Source organism: Hypanus sabinus, unplaced genomic scaffold (assembly GCF_030144855.1).
Source record: "Hypanus sabinus isolate sHypSab1 unplaced genomic scaffold, sHypSab1.hap1 scaffold_412, whole genome shotgun sequence".
Classification (NCBI taxonomy): Eukaryota; Metazoa; Chordata; class Chondrichthyes; order Myliobatiformes; family Dasyatidae; genus Hypanus; species Hypanus sabinus.
In genome coordinates, this window is record NW_026781293.1 from 285,118 (window position 1) to 308,267 (window position 23,150).

Below are 23,150 nucleotides of genomic sequence, written 5' to 3' on the forward strand. Positions count from 1 at the left end.
AGTCAGATAAAACTTTTAAGTATATATTTTCATCAAAAATGAACAGGATTCAGCACTCCATGTGTGTATTTGCAATCGTGATAAGAAATACAGACCAGAAAACCTAAATGATAGGCCAACTCAGAACAATCAATCATCACACCGGAAGAAAACTTTAACCAGTGAAATGAGTATGACCCTCCATGCGAGACATCCCAACAATCTGAGTAGACTAGATGGTGACAAGGAAGCCTTGAGCACCTGACTGAGAGTTCAAGAACTCCCCCTAAAAAAACAAAGGAGTTCCTTGCAGAAATACAGGACAAGTTGTTTGACAAAAGGGGGGAAACATCAAAAATACATGAAATATTAACAAATGAGGAAGTTAGTGCAGAAAATGCCAGAGAAATCAGACACAATCCAACACATTCCAGGATCCTGCAGCAGATTTACTCAATCTGATTACTTACAAAGTTACAAAGAAATGGCAAATATCATTCACTAAAATCTTGCTTTAAAATACAAACTCATGAATGCCCTCCATCACTTCATAAAGGTACAATAAATTCAAGCCCAATACAGTTTTAGTGTCAAAATCTAGCAAATTAGATGATAATCAATACATTATTTCAGATAGGACAATCCATAAGAACCATCCAGATATAATATTACAGGATAAACAAACAGGAACAACTCCCCCAACAGATAAAACCATTCCCAACACACACGTGTTCCTCAACCAGTGGAGCACCGCACCCCAGGTGTTGTTTGTGCCATCAGTCAGACAACCAAATTATTTTCTCTGTCAATCAGCTTCCAAATGTTGCTACTCTGTCATTCATTGCCTCATTCTGCTGCTGATCCCCTTCTCATCATATGTTCTTACGACAACTATCATCCAGACCCCCAAACTCTGCCCTGTGCAGACTCGCCTCTGGTTTCTGACCCTGCTTCATTGAGCATTCAACTAATCGTTTCCCATTCTGCTTTCAGTTTTTAGAGAACAGTGGTGTTCTCTAACAACACTTTAGAAGCAGGGAAAGTGAACCATAATGTGGAAATGAGATGTGATTAAGGAGTTTAACTCCCAATGTCATTCTTCCTCATCCAAAGATTAGAGGGGTGAAGAACATCTCAGACAGAACTGCAGTCAGCTCGACTTCTTCAGTCAGCAGAAAATTCAAGGGAAACCTTTTCACCCACAGAGTGGTGACTGTTAGGAACCCATCACCACAGGGAGAGTGAGAGGGGGAAAACCGGAGGATTTACAAGGACTGTTGTGGACAGAATCACAGGGTCCAGCTGGCCCGAGTTGACTCTCTACTGTACACTAGGTGTGTTGTAAATTCACCAAGACAGAGTTTAACATAGAACTGATTTATTTGTCTTAGACCCAGAATATTAAACTCCCGTCCCATTAAAGGTGAATGTGCAGCAGAAAAAACTCCTCCCATGCCCAGTGACCAGGGTGCAGGACTGGGTGTGGTGAGCAGCAGCAATAATTGCAGAGTTCAGCACCGACAGTCAGTCTCGAACTTGCATTCAGCAACAGTGATGGACAAATATCCAGCATGCAGCCTATTGAAACTTTCTCCCCAGTGTGAAACTGGTAGTCTGTCACAAGTATAACAATGTTTAGGTTATGACTAGGGTTTTGGAGTGCGAGGCTATCCAATGAGAGAAATGTTCTTTCTTGTGAGTTTGGAAGAAAGATTTTGTGCTCTTTTGCTGGGGAGAGATGAGAAGACATGAATGGAGAGACTGGACCCTTTTTCTTTTTTTTTTGTTTTCTTTACTAACCCTGGGGTCAAAGTAAGAATTATAAAGCTCAATCATTTAATCACATATTGTGTACTGTTTTGTATTTCAGGGTACTGATTTACTACAGGGGACACAACACACAGCATCCACCAAAACGAGATTTCTTTAGTTTGGCCGGGCTGCGGGTCTATCACCCCCCATATTAAGCTGAGGGCCAAAGCGAGAGTTACATGTGGTTAGAGTAAAGAACACTGGGGCTGTCTACAAGAAGGGTCAGAGCCGTCTCTATTTCCTGAGGTCCTTTAACATCTGCCGGACGATGCTGAGGATGTTCTATGAGTCGGTGGTGCCCAGTGCTATCGTGTTTTCTGTTGTGTGCTGGGGCAGCAGGCTGAGGGTAGCAGACACCAACTGAAACAACAAACTCATTCGTAAGGCCAGTGATGTTGTGGAGGTGGAACTGGACTCTCTGACGGTGGTGTCTGAAAAGAGGATGTTGTCCAAGTTGCATGCCATCTTGGACAATGTCTCCCATCCACTCCATAAGGTACTGGTTAGGCATAGGAGTACACTCAGCCAGAGACTCATTCCACTGAGATGTAAACCTGAGCGTCATAGGAAGTCATTCCTGCCTGTGGCCATCAAACTTTTCAACTCCTCCCTCAGAGTTTCAGACATCCTGAGCCAATAGGCTGGTCCTGCGCTGGTTTCCACTTACCCCTAGACATTGATTGAGCTTGTTTCTTATTATTGATTATTATTCCTACACTTCTATGTTTATTTTTGTTAACCTGCTTTATATGTGTATTTGTATTATTGATACTGTTTTGCTTATTTTACTAATAAACGCCTTTAGCTAAAATGATAGATTTCCCTTATCTGATCTGGTTGTGTGAGAAACCAGAAAGACAGGCAGCAGAAATGGATGTTGACGAGTTTCTGTTAAGTCCAGACTTTGTGGCATTAAAGAAGGCTAAAAAGTCTGAGTTTTGGGAAATGGTGGAGTCCTTGGAATTCAAGGAGGTTAAGAAAGGGATGATGATGGCAGAGATACAACGTAAGATAGCTGAACATTATGTCACGATGCAGATATTCAAGGCAGAGTTGTTAGAACACTTTCCTGTAGGGAAAAAGTGGCCGTGAACCAGAAGTGGCCTAGAGATAAGTGGGTGGTGTTGTTACAAAGTGTACTTAAAAGGAAGGCTCAACGTGCATATGCAGTGTTGTCTATGGAGGCTGCAGAGGATTATGAGGAAGCAAAACTGGCTATCCTTCAGGCCTATGAGCTGGTACCTGAAGCCTATAGACAAGAGTTCAGGGACTTAAGGAAGCAGTGGAATCAGATGTTCACAGAGGTTACATACGACAAGTGTGTGTACTTTGACCGTTGGTGCGCTGCAGAAGGGGTTGAGGAGGATTTCTACTGCCTACGAAAGATGATCCTGATTGAAGAATTAAAAGATTGTGTTCCGGATAATGTCCGGAGATACCTGAATGAGAAGAAGAATAAGTCCATATCAGAATCTGCCAAGCTAGCAGATGAATACGCCTTAACCCATCAAATGAAATTTTCCCCAAATAAGTGCTACCACAGGAGTAGTAGGGGTGGTAGAGAAAGCCTAACGGCTAAGTCTGAGACTAAGCCGGGGTCTACCGGAAAAGACAAGGAGGAAAAGCCGTCTGGCAGGTCTCCTAGCGTTGTGTGTTATAACAGTGGGAAATCTGGCCACATAGCATCTAAGTGCTTTGCTCCAAAGAAGGAGACGGGGAAAGGAAAGGCGACCGCGCCGACGGGCTGTGTTAAGCCGGTTGAAATGCCGTTAAAAGAGGAGCTAAACCGAGTTCAGGAGGGATGTGAGAAATCCCTTTCAACCGGGTTGGTACCTGTGAGGGAGGGGTCACCCCCAGTGCCAGTAAGAATCTAGAGAGACACTGGGGCTTTTTAGTCCTTAATCCTAAGCAGAGCATTGGAATTCAATAGTGAGGCAGATACTGGTGACGTGAACGTGATAGAAGGGGTTGGAAAAGGAACTGAGGCCATACCGTTACATAAAGTATTTCTGAAGAGTGACCTGGTATCTGGACCAGTCATGACAGGGGTACGGGCTGCACTCCCGATACCCCATGTAGATGTCTTACTCGGGAATGACCTGGCCGGGGGGGATGTCTCCTCTGCAGTTCAGCTCACGAGTAAGCCTGCCAGGACTGAGCCCCCGCCCATAGTTCCTGAATTTAATCCCGCAGGTGCAGTCACCAGAAGAATGTCGAGGAAAGCTGTTAAGACAACCCCTGATTTAGCCGAGTCCAACCTTGATTTAGCTGAGACGTTTTTACCAGCCCCGTACCAGGAGAGGTTGGAGGATGGTAAAACGGAGAATAGTGGGGCTAAAGAAAGTAAGGGAGACAAAGCAGAGTCAGTGTTGTCAAGGAACAGAATCTTGAAATTGGCCCATAAGATACCCCCGGGTGGACATTTTGGAGTGAGCAAGGAATTTATGGAGGCACAGAGCCAAGATGAGGAACAGATGTGGCAGTTAGAAGGTCCAGGGTTGGACACGGATGATGTTTCTGGATTGACAGAGCTGGTTGTAGTTGAAGAATTTAAGTGTGTTCTCAATAATGCAAAGGCTTTCCGAGATGAAAAGGATGCCGCTACCTTGAGGGAGTCCGCTGGGTTAGCAGACGAGGTTGTTTTAACCTGCAAGGTTGAGTTTACTCCAGATGGGTGTTGCCCAGAGAGTAACTGGGAGGATAAGGGGAACTTGGAATTTGAAACTGGGACTGGTATTGAAAGCCTAGAAGAGGCAGTTGTCCCATTGGCCTGTGTTCAGGTTACTGAACCTTGTGTGGAGACTCAGGAAAGGTCTGAAATGTCTGATTTGGTTAAAAAGGAATGCAATCCTTTTGGGTCAAATGGACTTGGTTCCATGAAGAAAGGGTTAACCTTGGCACCAGTAGAGAGTGAGGATTCTCAGTCACGTGTATTAAAAGTCAGTGATGAGATAAAAGCTGGTGAGATGGATGTTATTGAAGATACTGAGGGAAAAAGTGTTACTCGACTTTTGAATAAAGTAAATGTAAATTCGGGTTTGGTTCCAGGACTGTTGTGCAAAGGGAAGAGACCGTTAACTAAACAATGGTTTGTTAACAAGATGTTTGTTTTGAAATTTAAGGATAAACAACTTGGTGATGTTGCTCAAGTATGTGATTTGGAGAGGCAGAACTTAAAGTGTTGTTTTGGCCCAGAGAGACCATCTGCTAGTGTCATCAAGGAAACTAATCAAATTAAATATCCTGAAGATAAAATTAATGACCTGCTTAAAATTAATGAGTGGGTGTGGAAGTTCAGAAAATGGGCTTAGTTTATTTGGTGATCAGCTTTGTTTTTCTGGACGAAGCTTGTGAAAGTTAAAGATGATATCATAGCAGGTTGACTGAAAGTGAGGTTTAGCAGTAAACCAGAGATTACTATTTGCACAAACTTCTGTAATGTACTACATTATAATCACACATGTATTGGTTCACTCTTTATGATATACACCTAAGCTAAGAATTAACTCCACTGTAGAAAAAGAATTACTGTCACTTACCCTGGCATTACAGCAATTTGAGGTCGACATTTGTCCAGCGTAGAAACCAGTGATAGTCTATACTGATCACAACCCCTTGGTATTTTTGACAAACATGAAGAATAAAAATACATGGTTATTTAGTTGGAGTCTGTTGTTACAAGAATTTGATATTAAAATACAAAATGTAAAGGGAAATGACAATGTAATTGCTGATTGTTTATCCAGGTGTTAATTTGAAAGTATACCTGTGTTATCCTTGTAGTTAAAGACCACTTCTGTATTAGATTAGACTCTGTAATGTGCTTTACTAGTGAATTTTCAACCCGGTGAAGATTCTTTGAAGGGTGGGGGTGTTATGTGTGCTGAACAGACCTGATGGAAATGGGGTCCAGAGCTGACCCTTCCCCCCCCCCCCCCTTTGAGGACTATGCAGCTAATGAGAGTGAGAGAGAGATGAAGAACAGAGGTAGAGATATCTGCTACAGATAAGAGAGAGACGACTGATTTAGGTATTATGGCTGCTTCACTGATGGACAGGTAAACGAAACCTTTTGCTGCCGGGACACTTCTTTGCTCGTTAACATTCCTGAAGAGACAGCAGGAGTGGCCTAGCTTGATGGACATAGACATATTGAGTTGATGGATGGCTGATACCCCGTCAGTGGGGATAAAAGACGGGTCTGGGGAGACACTCTTCAAACACACCAGTGGACACTGACCGAGTGTTGTGCACCCACAGGAAGGTGGGGGCTTAGAGGACCGAATCAGAAGATCGGTCACAAAGGCTCACAGTGTGACGGCAGGGCTGGTGGGGACTTGTGTGTGTGTCCAGTCATGCCAGGGTGATGAGTCCACCACTGAAGAACAGTCTAGCTGAGAACGGAGGGGTCATAACCGAATGACCACAATGGTACAACGGAATAAGAAGACAACAGAAGGTTTGCTTGCTGCAGCTGCCCAATCTCTTGGTCGCTTTCTGCCCCCCTCTCTCTCTCTCCAATTGCAGCACAGCAACAGCTACCTCAGCATGGACGAACTGAACTGAACTTTATATTCTCTTATGACTATTCATATACCCCTAGATATTGATAGAGCTTGTTTATTATTGCTAACCTGTTTTATATGTATATTTGCATTATTGATACTCTTTGGTTTATTTTACGAATAAACACCTTTAGTTAAAGAACCACCAGACACCAACATATCCTTCCATTTCTGCTGGTCTGTTAACCCAGTTACTGGGTACGTAACAGCATACTTGACTTAGTATTATTTAATTATTTATGGTTTCATATTGCTATATTTCCTGTTCTTGGTTGGTGCGACTGTCACGAAACCCAATTTCCCTCAGGAATAATAAAGTATGTCTGTGTCTGATTACTGAGTTAATTGCTTACCACATTCACAGCAGGTGAACGGACACTCCCCGGTAAGAACTCAATGATGCCTACTTGGTTGATTTGGCTGAGAAAATCTTTTCCCGAAGTCTGAGCAGGTGATCAGCCTCTACCCAGTGTGAATTCGCTGATGTACCTTCAGCTTAGATGACCGAGTGAATCCCTTCCCACAGTCTGAGCAGGTGAATGGCCGCTCCCCGGTGTGAATTCGCTGGTGTGCCAGTAGGTCGGATGACCGAGTGAATCCCTTCCCACAGTCTGAGCAGGTGAATGGCCGCTCCCCGGTGTGGACTCGTTGGTGTGCCAGTAGGTCGGATGACCGAGTGAATCCCTTCCCACAGTCTGAGCAGGTGAATGGCCTCTCTACAGTGTGAACTCTCTGATGTACCTTCAGTTGAGATGATTCAGTGAATCCCTTCCCACAGTCTGAGCAGGTGAACAGCCACTCACCAGTGTGAACTGACTGGTGTCTCAGTAACTGAGATGACCGGGTGAATCCCTTCCCACAGACTGAGCAAGTGTACAGCCTCTCCCCAGTGTGAACTGACTGGTGTACCTTCAGCTGGGATGAGCAAATGAATCCCTTCCCACAGTCCGAGCAGATGAACGGCCTCTCTCCAGTGTGAACTCTCTGATGTACCTTCATTTGGGATGACCAAGTGAATCTCTTCCCACATTCTGAGCAGGTGAACGGCCTCTCCCCAGTGTGAACTCGCTGATGCACCTTCAGTTGGGATGAGCAGGTGAATCCCTTCCCACAGTCTGAACAGGTGAACGGCCTCTCCCCGGTGTGAATTTGCTGGTGTGCCATTAGGTTAGATGACCGAGTGAATCCCTTCCCACAGTCTGAGCAAGTGAATGGCCTCTCCCCGGTGTGAATTCGCTGATGTACCTTCAGTTGGGATGACCGAGTGAATCTCTTCCCACAGTTCGAGCAGGTGAACGGCCGCTCCCCAGTGTGAACTCGTCGGTGTGCCATTAGGGCGGACGACTGAGTGAATCCCTTCCCACAGTCTGAGCAGGTGAATGGCCTTTCGCCAGTGTGAACTGACTGGTGTGTGAGTAGGTCGGATGACTGAGTGAATCCCTTCCCACATTCTGAGCAAGTGAATGGTCTCTCTCCAGTGTGAACTCGCTGATGCACCTTCAGTTGGGATGAGCAGGTGAATCCCTTCCCACAGTCTGAACAGGTGAACGGCCTCTCCCCGGTGTGAATTTGCTGGTGTGCCATTAGGTTAGATGACCGAGTGAATCCCTTCCCACAGTCTGAGCAAGTGAGTGGCCTCTCCCCGGTGTGAATTCGCTGATGTACCTTCAGTTGGGATGACCGAGTGAATCTCTTCCCACAGTTCGAGCAGGTGAACGGCCGCTCCCCAGTGTGAACTCGTCGGTGTGCCATTAGGGCGGACGACTGAGTGAATCCCTTCCCACAGTCTGAGCAGGTGAATGGCCTTTCGCCAGTGTGAACTGACTGGTGTGTGAGTAGGTCGGATGACTGAGTGAATCCCTTCCCACATTCTGAGCAAGTGAATGGTCTCTCTCCAGTGTGAACTCTCTGATGTGCCTTCAGTTGGGATGACTGAGTGAATCTCTTCCCACAGTCTGAGCAGGTGAATGGCCGCTCTCTGGTGTGAACTCGCTGGTGAGCCATTAGGTTAGATGACAAAATGAATCTTTCCCCACAAATTCAGCAGATGAAGAGCTTCTGCCCAGTGTGATCTGACTAGTGTGTCCACAGGTGGGAAGACGACTGAATCCTTTCTCACAAACAGAACAGGTGAATGGCCTTGTCCCGGTGTGAACTTGCTGATGTACCTTCAATTGAAATGACCGAGTAAATCCCTCGCCACAGTCTGAGCAGGAAGGATAATCGAGTGAATCCCTTGCTCCACTTCTTAAATATCAAAAGAGACAGCAAAACATGTGTGTTGTGTTAGACATTCCCATAGACAAATTCCTTGTCATTTTTAACCTGTGAAAAGATTTACAAAATCCATCAATTGGTGCAGAACAACATTTCAGCTGAGATCACTTGAGTTGTCAAGGTGTGTTCTGACATCACACTGTTACAGTGAAGTTTAACCCAATTTGGAGAGAGAAATCACCTTCTAACTGGGCACAGTGCTGGTATCTGGAATGACCATTAAACTCTCTGATTCTCTTCCTGTCTCTATAAGAATGGGTCATCTCTGCCATCTCCAATCTGTGACCTGGCTCAGTTTGACTCTCTCGATTGGTATTATTCCCTGTTCCCACTGAGCTGCATGGGTTCCTCCCCCACAGTAACTGAAACACTCTCACACAAATAGCCGGCAGTGCATTCCACGCACCCACCACTCTCTGTGTAAAAAAACTTACCCCTGACATCCCCTCGGTATATATTTCCAAGCACCTTAAAACTATGTCCCCTCGTGTTAGTGATTTCAGCCCTGGGAATAAACCTGTGGATATCCACATGATCAATACCCCTCATCAGCTTATACACCTAAAAATGCTCTAAACATAAACAATTAAATTATACATTGCTTTGAGTATTTGTCAGAAGTATACAACATTATGAGGGTAAAGATAGGGTAAATGGAAGGAGGATTTTCCACTGAGGTTGGGTACAATGATAACCAGAAGTCATAGGTAAGTGGAGAAGGTGAAAATTTAATGGGAACATTTGGAAAAGCTCTTTACTGAAATGGTTGTGAGAGGGTGGAATGAGATGTCAGCACAAGTGGTAAATATGAGCTCGGTTTCACCATTTAAAAGAAGTTTGGATGGGAGTGTGGATGGTAGGGGTATGGAGGGCGATGGTCCTGGTGCAGGTAGTTGCACAGCTTAAATGTTTTTTTCAGCATTGACTAGATGGGCCAAATAGCCTATTTCTGTACTGAACTTCTCCATGTTTCTATGTCAGAGAAGCTGGCCAAACTTGTTTGGAAGGGAAAAGGTAGGAGTGACAACGGAGCAGCAATGGCTGGAGTTTCTGGGAGCATTTTGGAAGCTGAGTCATCGATGCATCCCAAAGAAGTGGAAGCATTGGAAAGGCAGGAGGACACAACCGTGGCTGAAATGAGAAGCCAAAGACAACATAAAAGCCAAAGAGAGGGGAAAACAAAAGAGCAAACATTATTTGGAAGCTTTTAGAACCTAACAGAAGACAACTAAAAAAAAGTCAGATGAGCGCAGGAAGTGGAATTATGATATTGTAGTCATTAATGAGTCTTGGCAGCACCCAACAGTCTGAGGCATTTAGAGGAACAAAATATCCGGGGCCTCAATATTTCCTGAAAATCAAGGTTCCCTGCACTGGTTACGTTTCAACTTTTATGTTTTTAGGCACATACAAACTCTACACTCTCAAAATTTCACTTCTCAATGCCTCCCACTTACCAAGTACTCCTTTGCCAGGAAACAGACTGTCCCAAGCCACACTTGTCAGATCCTTCCTGATACCATCAAAATTGACTTTTCTCCAATTTAGAATCTCAACCCGTGGTCCAGACCTCTCTTTCTCTATCTTTATTTTGAATTTCATGGCATTATGATCACTAATTTCTGTCACAAGCCCTGATCATTTCCTAACAGCTTATTGCACACTTCTGCGTCAGGAATTTTACATACTGATTAAGGGCACATTTGAGAAACTCTACCCCATCTACCCCTTTTACACTATTCGAGTCCCAATCAATACAGGTAGTCCCTGAGTTACAAATGTCCGACTTACGAGCAACTTGTTCTTACGAACCGAGGAAGGAGAACGCAGTCCACCACTTTAAGTCATTGCCTCTACTGTGTTGAGTGTTTAACTTTGTATTGGGCTTAAATTTTTCTTAGTAAGATTTACCCTGACACCACAAACCCCTCCCACCATTCCTGTCAGCTGGTGGCGCAGTCAGCTCAGCACTGGGCTAGAGAACGGAGGTTCTCGAGTTTGTTTTTGTGACAGACTGCTCCCGTGCCAGGTTGATGTCGATCCAGTGACTCCCGTACCCTCCATGCAGGGTTGATGTCAAGCTCGCAACTCGACCTAGTAAATAAAACACCGCCACCTCCAGTTTAAATTCCCACACAGAATATTGTGGAGGATCAAATACCCAAACCGAGCACAGCCCCCACTTGTCCCATTTAACCTGTCTCAGTGTACAGTTTAGGACCTGGGGAATTTAGTGTTGCAGTTCTTTGGACCCAGTGGAGCTTTGGAGCTGGCAGAGGTCGGCACCCACCGCCTGCAGTGTTTCTGTTCCACTGACAGGAAGCAATCGCACTTGAAAATAAAGTGTGAATAAGAAAGCATTTGGAAAGAGGTGAAATGCCATCCGTCACTGGAAAAGCATTAGGCTGCAGTCGGTCAACTATTGTAACAATTTTAAATGATAATGGATAAAGTGAGAATAATGGAGGATGTGAAAGTCCCTGCCCTGATGAAAGCTACAATTATTACTAAGCAACACAATAGTTTAATTATTGGAATACATACTTATAAGTGTTTTATATACATAGAAAAGTAAAATATATACTATATACTAAGACAAACGTTTGACTAACTGACACTAAATAATACCGGATGTACTTGTTCCAACATACGTACAAATCTGCCTTAAAGACGGACTCAGGAACGGAACTCATGTGTAACCTGGGGACTGCCTGTATATGGAAAGTCAAAATCGCTTATTGAATCAACTTTTGTTTCTTGGCATGGTCTCCAATCTGTCTACAAATTTGTTCCTCTAAATCCCTAAGACTATTGGGTGTAAACAAGTTCCAATAATGTCTACAATATCATAATTCCCTTTCCTGAGCTCATTGGGCTTTCCTACGATGCTCCTTGCATTGTGATATACACAGCTCAGCACATTCATCGTACCATGCTCAACCATGACCTCAATGTTTGACTAAATGAGACTCACCAAACTTTCTCCTGACTGAATCAATGGAAACTCTGAGTCAGGAGCGTTCTCTCTAGTTGATGCTCTCAGTCCTCGGGCTGGTTCACTTGTTGCTGTTCCCGTCTTCAGCTGTGGTTTGCTTCCAGTTGGGGTATTTCTTCCAATAGACCTTTCACCGCAGGTTGAACTTTAACCAGAGAGAAAATAAAGCACATTAACAATAAAACGGAGAAGCAAACATTTCTGCTTAATGTTACTAAGAACAAAACTCACTGAAAGTTAGAAGTTGAATGCAGATATAATGATCTCAGTAAACAATCTTTTATTGTCCCTCACACGTCACAAAATGATATGGGATAAGGAGCAATCATTCAGTCAGGAACAGAAGTAGATGATTCAATCCATCTGGTCTGCCCACCATTCAACCATGGTTGATTTTTATTCCAACAACATATTCCTGTCTTCCTCCTGTAACCCTGCAGCTACTTAGCAATCTGGAATACATTAATCTCTGTCATCAATATACCTCAACCAACCTCTGCTGCAACAAATTCCACAGATCAGACATCTTTTGGACAATACGTTTTTCTCAGTTTTAAAGGGAAACATCTTTATTCTGAGACGATGCTGTGAGATCACAGACTCTCTGTCTAATGGAAACATCCTCTGCATGTCCACTGTATCCAGGCTTTTCAGCATTCTGTAGTTTTACTTAACCATACATCCCCCACCACTCCCACTGTCTTTCTGAACTCCATTGAGCACAGGTCCAGAACCATCAAATGCTCCTCATACATAAAGCCGATCATTCCTGAGATTATTCATGTGAACCTTGTTGGCAACAACTGCACTGAACACATTTCCAGGAAAAATAGACAAATTGGTACCAGGTTAATTGATAGGGAAAGTTGTGCTTTCTTCACTGTTGTACCAGCACAGAAAGAGCCATTTCCATTCCCAGGTTAAATCAGGTCAATTTCAGGAAATATAAACCAGTCCAGGATGAATGTAATATAAAGAAGCTGGATTTACCAGAAACGCTCAGCAGGTAAGGAACAGCTGTGGGGAGAGGAACAAACTCTACAATTCAGGTTAATAACGTTTCATCAGAATGACTTCAAACGTTTTCAGTTTTTAGTGCAGATCTCCAGCAACTTGAGATTCTGCTTGACTTGCACCGAGTGGCCAACAGATGACAGTGAGTGGGGGGGATTTCTAAACACAGTTTGAACACCAAACTCGCAGGTCTATTTTTCCTGTTGTAAACACAGAACAGCCCATTTACTCATAGCCACTCCTCAGATTAGCAGTCAATGCTTCCAAAGGAACTCCAGAAACTAACATCTGATCCTACAACAGAAGTACTTGCTCAACACCCCATAAGCCCAAGCAGCTCGATTCCTGGGACCATTTACCTGGATCGAAAACTGTAATATCCCAGGACCCAACCTCACAGATCTCACACTGGGTAGTGCAGTCCGGGATTTCCCCACAACCAATGTGCAGCTGCTCAAAATTTCTGCTTCATTGCAGAAGGAGGACCATCCAGCCCCTTCTGTAGAAGCACTAACTGAAGTCAAAGCCATCACAGGACTAGGGTCCAAGCACCAACTCTCCCAGTACTCTTTGCTGACTGTAATACAATGAAATGTGTCAGCCAGTCACAGTTCAAAAACTAGACCCTCCACACCAATGCACAACAGAAATGGGACCTGATGACCCTCTGGCATTCCAGCTAACAAAAAGTGATTTTGGAAATAACTCAGTGAGGTCAAAGGTGTAAAAGAATAGTTCACAATGAAGACTATGGTTAGAAGGATTGCTGATATATATCACTGAAAAGGTGTGATACAGGGCGGACCAAGGCTGACCCAGATAGTTGATGCATATCACTGAAGCTGGGGTCAGAGAGACTGGACAGAGGTTGAACAAGATGGGCAAGGAATGAGCAGATGTAACCAGATGGGAGAAGAGATCAAGGACAATCACTGATGGTTCTCCAGCAATATGCATATACTGAATTAATGGTACATACTACTGTATAAAGGATTCCAAAATGACAAAGTTAGAACAAGCAGTAAAAACATTGCCAGATATACTTTGATCCTCACCGTAGTTTTATCAACAAGCTTTCCATCCGGACACTTCATGCTTTTTATGGTAACTACTCTGCCTCTGACTGTGAGGATCTGCAGAGACTTTTGGATCCAGATCAGCACATCACAGAAACCACTCTTCCCCTAGACTTCCCAGTCCCTCGGTAAAGCAGGCAGTGAAATCAAAGATCCACACAACCTGGGACATTCTCCTTTCTCACCCACCCCAGTCCGGGAGAAGACAATAGCCACAAAGCTCACGGACAAATGTGAGGAGCCTCAGCAAGCTTGGCGACTTGGGGAAAGTTAACGGGACTCAGTGGCCAACATCAGATTTCCCCAACACAACATGTGATCTTGCATCACAAACTGGAGGGCGGGAGAGTTCTGCAAGAAAAAGCCGTATGTGACCTGTCTGTGGGTCACCCATTTCAACTCTGCAGAAATAGACAGCCTGTGCTCCTGGTTTGGATCGTTCAATGCAGATTAAGTGAAGGGGACACATTTTTGACCAGCCCAGATAATCGGAAAATAAATGAGTAATTGGCTCTCAGTTCGAGGCTCACGGCCCACATTGGATCTCCCCACTCGGGATCGGTCGCAGTACTCACCGATGGGACAGCAATATCTTTGGCCCACAGACTGTGATATGACCTCTGGCTCCCCGACCCAGGAGGCGAGGACACCTTCCCCGATCCCACAGACATTCCTCTTCAGTACGGAGCAGAAAGGAAAACACCGCCCACCCGGAGTCTGTGAGCATGAGCGAAGGGATTGTTACATCTGTGGTTAAATGGGGGGGCAAACGGGATCACGTGGCTGGTGGGATCTCCTACCCCAGGCAGAGAGTCCAGCTGCCAACCACTTCTGTGAAAAGAGCCAAACTTGCCACTTACATCTCCTCTCACCTTAAGTGTATTAGACATTTCAACCCCCAGGAAAAATATATCATCTGTCCACTCAGATTCAGTTTTATTATCACTGGCGTGCATCATGAAATTTGTTAACTTTGCAGCAGCAGTTCAATGCAATACGCAATATAGAAGAAAAATAATCCTAAAAATAAATAACTAAATCAATTACAGTATCCATATATCTGGGAACATTGCTCATTGTGATTTTTATAAAATGACCTGGATGAGGAAGTGAAGGGATATGTTAGTAAATTTGCTGATGGCACAAAGCTTGGGGGTGTTGTGGATAGTGGATAGTGGATAGTGTGGAAAGTGTTAGCACTTACAGCGGGCACCGAAAGCATGCAAAACCAGGCTGAGGGGTCGCAATTGGAGTTCAACCCCGATAAGTTTGAAGTTGTTCATTTTGTTTGGTCAAATGTGATAGCAGAATATAGCATTAATGGTAAGGCTCATGGCAGTGTGGAGGATCCGTGGGATCTTGGGGTCCGAGTCCATAGGACACTCAAAGCTGCGACGCAGGTTGACTCTCTGTTTAAGACTATGTATATTGCATTGACCTTTATTAATCGTGGGAATGCGTTTAGAAGCGAGAGGTAATGTTGCAGCCATACAGGACCCTGGTCACACACCACTGTGCTCAATTCTGGTCACCTTACTACAGGAAGAATGTGGAAACCTTCGAAAGAGTGCAAAGGAGGTTTACAAGGATGTTGCCTAGATTGGGGAGCATGCCTTATGAGAATAGGTGGAGTGAACTCGGCCATTCCTTCTTGGAGTGATGGAGGATAAGAGGTAACCTGATAGAGGTGTATAAGATTATAAGAGGCATAGGTCGTGTTCAAGGGTTCAATGTCCATTTGGCAATCAGATGGCAGAGGGGAAGAAACTGTTTCTGAATCACTGAGTGTGTGCCTTCAGCCTTCTGTACCTCGCTATCTGATGGTAAAATTGAGAAAAGGGCAGCCCTGGGTGCTGGAGTTCCTTAACAATGGACGCTGCCTTCTGAGACACTGCTTCTAATCCTCTGGTAATCATATAAACATCTATCCAGAGAAAACAACATGAGATTGTCCAACCTCCCGTTACAGCTCATGCCCTCTAATCCAGACACTATCCTGGTAAACCTCTTCTGCGCTCTCTCCAAAGCCCCGACATCCTTCCGTGAATGGGGGCGACCAGAACTGTATGAAACACTCCAGATGTGCTCTAACTAGTTTTATAAAGCTGCAACACAACTTCCCGACTTTTGAACTCAGTGCTTCAACTAATAAAGACAACCATGCCATTTGCCTTCTTAACCACCCGATCAATCTGTGCAGTCTCTTTCAGGGAGCGATGAACTTGGAGTCTAAGATCCCTCTGATCATCGACACTGTTCAGGGTTTTGCATTTTACAGTGTACTGTCATACATTTAACCTACCGAGCTGCCAAGATGATCATCACGAATCAAATCTCACTGAGATTTCTCAGGTCCTGTTGAATCTATTGCCAAGTGCACAAGTACGGGAAGGTACAGGTACAAAGAAACACTGACTTGTGGCAGCATCACAGGCAAGTACATTCAGAAAACACACGGAACGTAAATTGTACAATTCTCTGTCAGTAACAATATGGAAGCATGTTTTACTTCATCCTGCTAATAGGACCAGAACAGGGGCTGAGCGGCGGCTCATCTCAGACGGTTCGGTGAGAAGGTCTCACAACCCGGACCGACCCCGGCAGATTCTGTGAAGGAAGCGAGGCGAGGCCGCCAGTTCGGGAAAGTTCATCCCCTCCCCCATCAGGTTGCACCGATCACCTTGTGTTTCTCTCTCCCTCCCCACCCCCACCTTTTATTCTCCAGTCCAGCCGAAGGGTTTCGGCTGCTAATGCCGACTGTATTCTTCCCCTAGATGCTGCCCGGCCTGCTGAGTTCCTCCAGCATTTTGTGCGCTTTGCTCCCATTCCCAACATCTGCAGGCTTTATCTTGCTTGAGTTCTGGAAAGTTAACTCACTACCCACCGTCAGACCTCCCCGCTCGGAACCGGCTTCAATACTCACCGAAGGAAAATTGTTGGTGTTGCCCCACAGAGAATAATCCGCCTCCGGCTCCCCGTCCAAAGGGGCGAGAACCCCCTCCCAATCCCGAACACACCGCCAACCAACTTTCACAAAGAACGAAAAAACAACACTGCCTTTCCCGGGACTGTGAGCATGCGCATTGTGCTCATTGCGTCACGGGCATTGGGCGGAGCATCGGAATCAAACCCGCAGATGCCACCGATCTGCGGTGAAACAGGATCACGTGACTCGGTGACTGTTTCTTCCCCCTTCACATATTGCCCTACCCACCGCCGCATTTCCCAAAATATTTCATTATTTCCCTATATTATTTCCATTAGACAAGTATTTAGTTTTTCCCTCCATATCTTCCCCGATCCCTTTTCAGCCACCCCCAGGTCATAGAGTTCTCAGAGTTATAATTTCGATTCCCATCCCGTCCCGACACACAATTCAGAACCACCCCGGAAATGTGCGGGTTTCATTTAAATCAGTCTATGTTCATAAACAGTTATTTCTATTTACATTCCTCTGGCTTCATTGGACAGGAACACTGAAACATCAAGTGAGAAACAGCAGGATGTGGCCACTCAGCCCCTCTAACCGTCAGCAAGATGGCGGCTGCTCTTCCATCTCAGCCACATGTTTCTGCCCGATCGTCATTTCCTCGATCCCTTCGGTCTCCACACATCTGCCGGCCTCTTTTGTACGTGAGGACGATCACTGAGTCTCCACCGCTCTCTGTGGTGGGGATTGTTGTGGTTACATGATATGAACAGGAGACGCAGACAATTCTTCGAGAAGTTTAAACCTTTATTTGAAAACAAAGGCTGAGGCAATCAATGATCTTGTCACCGAAAGCCCGCCGAGCTCCGGTGTACAGCATTCTTTATAGTAATTTCTTATCTCAGTTACATTTCGGTTTCATCACCATACCCAATCAATTTTTAGTTGCATATCATCTATACATGAACTAATCAAACGCTCTTGCCCAGCTCTCGGTGCGCCACCAGTATTTCTTTCCAGTTCACATCTTGTGCCTCATTCCTGGCCACGGTTGTTTCTCAGTCAGCCTCCCTTAACCTCCCTCACATTTCCTGCTCATACCATCCTCCCTGTTATCTCTTCAGAAGCCATGCTGTTGGATATATGTACATTTCTGCTCATTAGTGTTGCTAATGCGAAACAGGTGTTCTTTAACTGCCACAGTAAGTAGCTAAGAGAATACAAGGTATCTGGTAAAAAATACACAGCAAAATGTGTCTAGTAAAATAATACATAGTAATATTCGGTACACAAGGGTGATTACATTGTATAGTAAATAGCTACTACATAGTGATTATATTTCAGGTATATATTGTGATTATGTCAGGTATATTTCTCAATAGGATTTGCAGACATTCACCACCCTCGGAGTGGAGACATTTCCCCTCATCTCAGTCCCGGACAGTCCATCCCTGTTTCAGAGACTGGGATCCCTGGTTCAACCGGTAATGATGTTGTGCATTTCAATGTGTTCTCCTCTCAGTCCTCGATTCTCTAAATGAAAGGGTTATCACATTTGATCTTTCTTCGTATGATGACCCCACCACTGCAGGGATCAGTCTGGTGAATCTTCATTGCCCTCTCTATAACAAATACTCTCTAACCTCTTTGTTAATCCTCTATGGAATTAATTTCCATCCTCTGCAGTCCCGTGTTGCCCCAACCCCTCACCTCCCACCCCTGTCACTATTTCCACCTTCCCACCTCCTCCCTCACCTGGATCCCCCTCACTCCCCAGCTCTTGCCCAATCCCCACCCCTCACCTCTTTTCTCTGACTATTTCCCGTCCACTCTCACTTCAGAGGGAGGGTCTCGGCCCGAAATGTTGACGGTCCATTTCCCTCCACAGATGCTGTCCGACCCACTGAGTTCCTCCGGCAGTTTGTTCTTTGGTCTGTATAACCCGTGTTAGTATGGGGAGCGGGATGTTACACCATATTCCAGGTACAATCTCAACAAAGCACAAATAATTGTCACTTTGTCCTGACCATCAGCCCCGCTTGGAGGGCAACAGTCGGCTGGTGTTTGCCCCCAAAGTGGTGAATCCCTTGGGCTCAGACATTTCAACAGATGAGCCCTCCACGTCCGCACCGGGACAAACATCCTGTCCGCCCCCTCTCTCAGCATCTTCATCCTTTCAATAAAATCCCCCCCTCCCTCCCTCCGCGTGGGTGACGTAAGGCACCGCGCACCTGAGGGCAGATCCCGCTGTGGGGAGCCCGTGTGTGACGTCAGACGCGTGTGGGGTGTGTCCGACGTCACCTGCGGAAGAGCGCTCGTATTTAAAGCACATTAATGGACGTTTCTTATGATTTCGGTGGGACAACATTAATCACGGGTTTCATCACTGAATCCAGGGTTGTGGGATATAAAGTCCCCTGTTATGTGTCCGGCTGTGCCGTGTTGTTGGTGGAGTGGGCAGCGTGGTGTTTGTCCCGATTCGGGTCACAACACCTGAATTGCCAACGGGGTCCACACACAGTGTATTAGTCAACAGAAAACCTCTCGTCCGTGCAGTCTTTGTCTCCTGGTAAACTCAACACCCTGACAGTGTGGACCATAGATACTCCTTCCTCTCAGAGTCAGGGGATCATTCAGACAGCTGATCGCTGACAGGAATTATATTTATTGGTCATTAAAGATCACCCAGATTCGTTTGGACGGATTTGATGTGGAGTTCGGGGTGTCACAGTGAAAGGGCCGGACGGCCGAACTCTCTCCGTTGTCCAAGCATCCTTCCAGCTGAGGCGACACTTCACCTGTGAATCTTCCGGGGTCGCCCATTGTGTCCGCTGCTCCCGATGCGGCCGCCTCGACACTGGTGACACCGGCTCCTCCGCAGTTGTGCGGGGTAGGTTTTTTTATGGGGGCGGGGGATCGATGATAATATTCCCTTTTGTGCGGGAGGGGTGGGTCTGGGGGTTGATGATCGCAATGCCGTTTTTTTATGCGGGGGGTGGGATAAGTGTGTGATTTTTCTCTCTGATAGATGCTGCCCGGCCTGCTGAGTTCCGCCAGCATTTTGTTTGTGTTGCTCTGAATTTCCAGCATCACGACTTTGTCGTGTTTGTGACTTAACTCTCCGTTGTCCCTCCCGCCTCCGACCACGGCTGGTGCTGAAGAAGGGTCTGATTTTGGGTTTGTGGAAATCGGGGCCGGTTGGCGTGGAATTTCAACTTTGTGGGCCGAAGGGCCTGTATTGTGCTGTCGGTTTTCCATGTTTCTATGAAAAGTGTCGGGAACGAGCTCTGCCGGACGGCTGGAGGCTCCGGGCTCCCCCGATCCCGCAGCCCCGGTTTTAGCTTTGCACCCGAGTCCGAGCTGTGGGATCAGTTAGTTGTGGTTCCCGGGCTTGGAGGGGGATTGGGGTGAAGGGGATCTGTCTGTGTGTGCGTGGGTAGAGGTTGTGTGTGTACTTGGCCGTGGGGTGAGTGCATGGAAGGTGTGGGACGGGGGTGAGTGGGGTTGCTGTTGTGAGAAAGTGGGATGATCGAACGTTCCGTGACCCGGATCAAATAAAGTTGTAAACTGGGGAGGATCTGTTCCGTTGTATCGGACGCTCGCGTGTCCTTTCAGGAAGCAGCAATTCTCTCTTCAAACGAATCGCTGTTTAATCTTGCTGTTAACATTGTGTTTGTTACAAATCCCCAGTGTCTGGAAGAGCTGTCATCGTCATGGGCTGTTGGTACAGATTGGGATGGCGGTGGGGTGTCAGTGACCTCTGTATCAGAGAACAACACAGGTTTCTACATCCTCCTGTGAGATATAAATGTCCTCACAGTGGATTCGGATCAGCTGGCATATCTGGAGTTTTCTAAAGGGAAAGGGAATAGCGAAGGGGCTGAGGAGAGAGAGTTTTAATCAGCAAACCGTCGTCCGCGGTGGAGGGATACAGGAGCTGTCTGATAGATCGTTTTACAGTAATTGTGTTTTTATATAATCTCACAGACGGTGACTGAGGAAGAAGCTTGCTGATGGAGGATACCCGGAGGTGAGCAGGTCAGACACGGTATCAGGAGAGTGACAGAGATGTGATTTCCCGTGTCACGGGTACAGACTGCCGTCTCAAATGAGGGATTTGTTTGGTGATGCAGCTTCCCTGGAGGTGGAGGAAAGAGGACACACCAACAGGTGGAACCAGCTGTGGGAAGACACGGTTTGTCAGGTCTGACGACGAGCTGAATGTACCATAACCTTCAGACTGAATCAGAAAACCATTCTGAGGGTATTTGAAATGTCAGAAGCAGGGGAGATGTGATCACTTGTGAAGACCGCAGGGGTTGTGTCTCCATCAGACCAACAGTGAGATAGTTCAAGGTACAATGTGCAGGGGTGAAATCACAGTGTTTGGGGCCGGATTTAATCACTGATTCTGACACAGTGAGAGGATTAGTTTTGCTGTCAGGCAGCAACAGTAATGGCAGAAGACATAGGAACTTCATCAATTGCCAGTTGTTTAGCAGAAGTGATCAATCTCGATGTTACCTTGACAGAAAAAGATACTCACAGTGGTGAGAAAGGGGTGCAGTCTGGCTCATTTCAGGTTGGAGGGGGGTGTGGAGGTTTAAAATCAATGCCTCGCGGTGCCACCATCGTTAATTTAGCATGTCCGGAGTGGTGGATCACACAGCACGGGAACAGGCCTCTGGCCGGCCATACCTGTTCTGACCATCCACTCACTGTCTACACTGGTCCCATTTATCAGCACTTGGTTCATAGCCGACTGTATCTCGGCAGTTTCAATGCTCATCCTCTTCGTAAATGTTGTGAAGGGACCTGCCTCCACCACCACCTCGGGCAGTGAGTTCCAGATTTCAGCTACCCTCTGAGTGAGAAATCTTCTCCTCAGATCCCTCTAAACCTCTTCATCCTCTGCTTAAATCTGTGCCCTCTGATCGGTGACACCTCTGTCCCAGGATCGTGGCCAATGTGGGCATCAGTGAGGCCTTTGATAAGGTTCACATGGTAAGTTGCTGAGGAAAGTCAGACCACATGGGATCCAGGGAAGCTGGATAACTGGATGCACAGTTGTCTTGATGGTAGGAAGCAGAGAGTGATGGTGGGAGGCTGTTTATTGGACTCGAGGCCCCTGCCTAGTGAGGCTCCCCAGGGTTACACCCCATTGCTCTCATTATTCATTGATATTTAATTATATTTGCATTTGCAGTTTGTTGAATTCTATGCTCCACTTGAACTTTCATTGATCCTGTTACTATTCTATAGATTTGCTAAGCATTCCAGTAGGAAAAACAATCTCAGGGTTGTACGTGGTGACATATATGTACTCTGATAATAACATTTACTTTGAACATCAACCATTATTGTCATCTAGATCAATAATTTGGTTAAGAATGTACAGGATATGGAGAGTAGGTTTGCAGCAAGTTCAATTACTATTTCTGAACGATATTCAGTGTAAACTTTCTGCTCTGAACTTTCCCTCTCTGCATTTGACCACCCCCTCCCCTTACATTCGTTCAGGGTGAACGTGAATTATTTTTGGGGAATCTGAAGGGGAATTCTTCACTTAGAGGTTGGTGAGAGTGTGGAATGAGCTGCCAGTGGAAGTGGAGGATGTGGGTTTGATTTAGACACTAAAAAGGAATTTGTGTGAGGACGTGGATGGGAGGTGTATGGAGGCTCTGCTGCAGGTAGCTGGAACTGGGCAGCAACAACAAAAACAGGTCGGCATGGACTAGAAAGGCCGAGCGGCCTGTTTCTGAGCTGCTGCTCTCTGTGACTCTAATAATATTCTGATTTGTAATTTCCATAGTCAGTACTTTGCTACTTATGACTGAACACAGACATTTACCCAAACAAGAACCGAAAGACTCTTGGCTTGCTACAGAAAGTGTTTACAAGCTGGGATACTTGCCAAAGGGGGTGTTACTCAGTACTGACAATGCAGGGTACACAAACTTTTGCTTCTGGCCTTTTTTCTTGTTTATTATTTTGAGATTGTAAAAGATGGAACTAAAAATGTAATCTTGCTTAAAATATTAAAGAAATGTGTCATCTTTAACTTTATGCCTTTTGTAATCAGGTCATCTTTTACTCGCTTAGCTATTCACAGGAATAGAAATTTTGACCGGGGTGCCCAAACTTGTATGCCACTGTATATATCCTGTGCCTTCCAAATTGCTTCCAGAAATTCCAGCCATTGCTGTTCTGTTTTCGTCCCTGCCCATGTTCTTTTAAAATCAATTTTGACCAATTTTTAATCTCATGCCTCTCTAATACTCTTTATTCCATATCTGACTTTAGCTTCTCCTTCTCTAATGTCGGGGTGAATTTGATCATATTAAGAGCACTTACCCCTAAGGGTTCTTTGGACTTAAGTGACCTAATTAATTCCAGTTCATTACAATGATCCAGTATATCTGATCCCCAAGCGGGCTCAACCACGAGCTGCTCTAAAAAACCATCTCGTAGGCATTCCAGGAATTCCTCCTCTTGAGACCAAT

General features: G+C 45.6%; 1 protein-coding gene across 8 annotated transcripts; it reads right to left on the minus strand.

The window, feature by feature from the left end:
• Window positions 1–413: 413 nt before the first annotated feature.
• On the minus strand, window positions 414–16,790 carry LOC132388794 (zinc finger protein 229-like). Of its 8 annotated transcripts, XR_009510342.1 has the most exons (5): window positions 16,642–16,790; window positions 11,608–11,773; window positions 6,710–8,681; window positions 5,331–5,405; window positions 414–3,230 (listed from the first exon to the last, which is right to left on the minus strand). XR_009510342.1 is itself a non-coding variant. In XM_059961208.1 (3 exons), exon 3 carries the CDS (start codon window positions 8,358–8,360, stop codon window positions 6,819–6,821), a length of 1,542 nt encoding a protein of 513 aa, XP_059817191.1. In that variant the 5' UTR covers window positions 8,361–8,681; window positions 11,608–11,755; window positions 16,642–16,790; the 3' UTR covers window positions 414–6,818. The 8 variants fall into 8 exon arrangements, 5 of the variants coding, with proteins under 5 accessions (XP_059817191.1, XP_059817190.1, XP_059817187.1 ...); XR_009510340.1 differs by having other exon boundaries at window positions 414–5,405; XR_009510341.1 differs by having other exon boundaries at window positions 5,331–8,681.
• Between the last annotated feature and the right edge of the window lie 6,360 nt (window positions 16,791–23,150).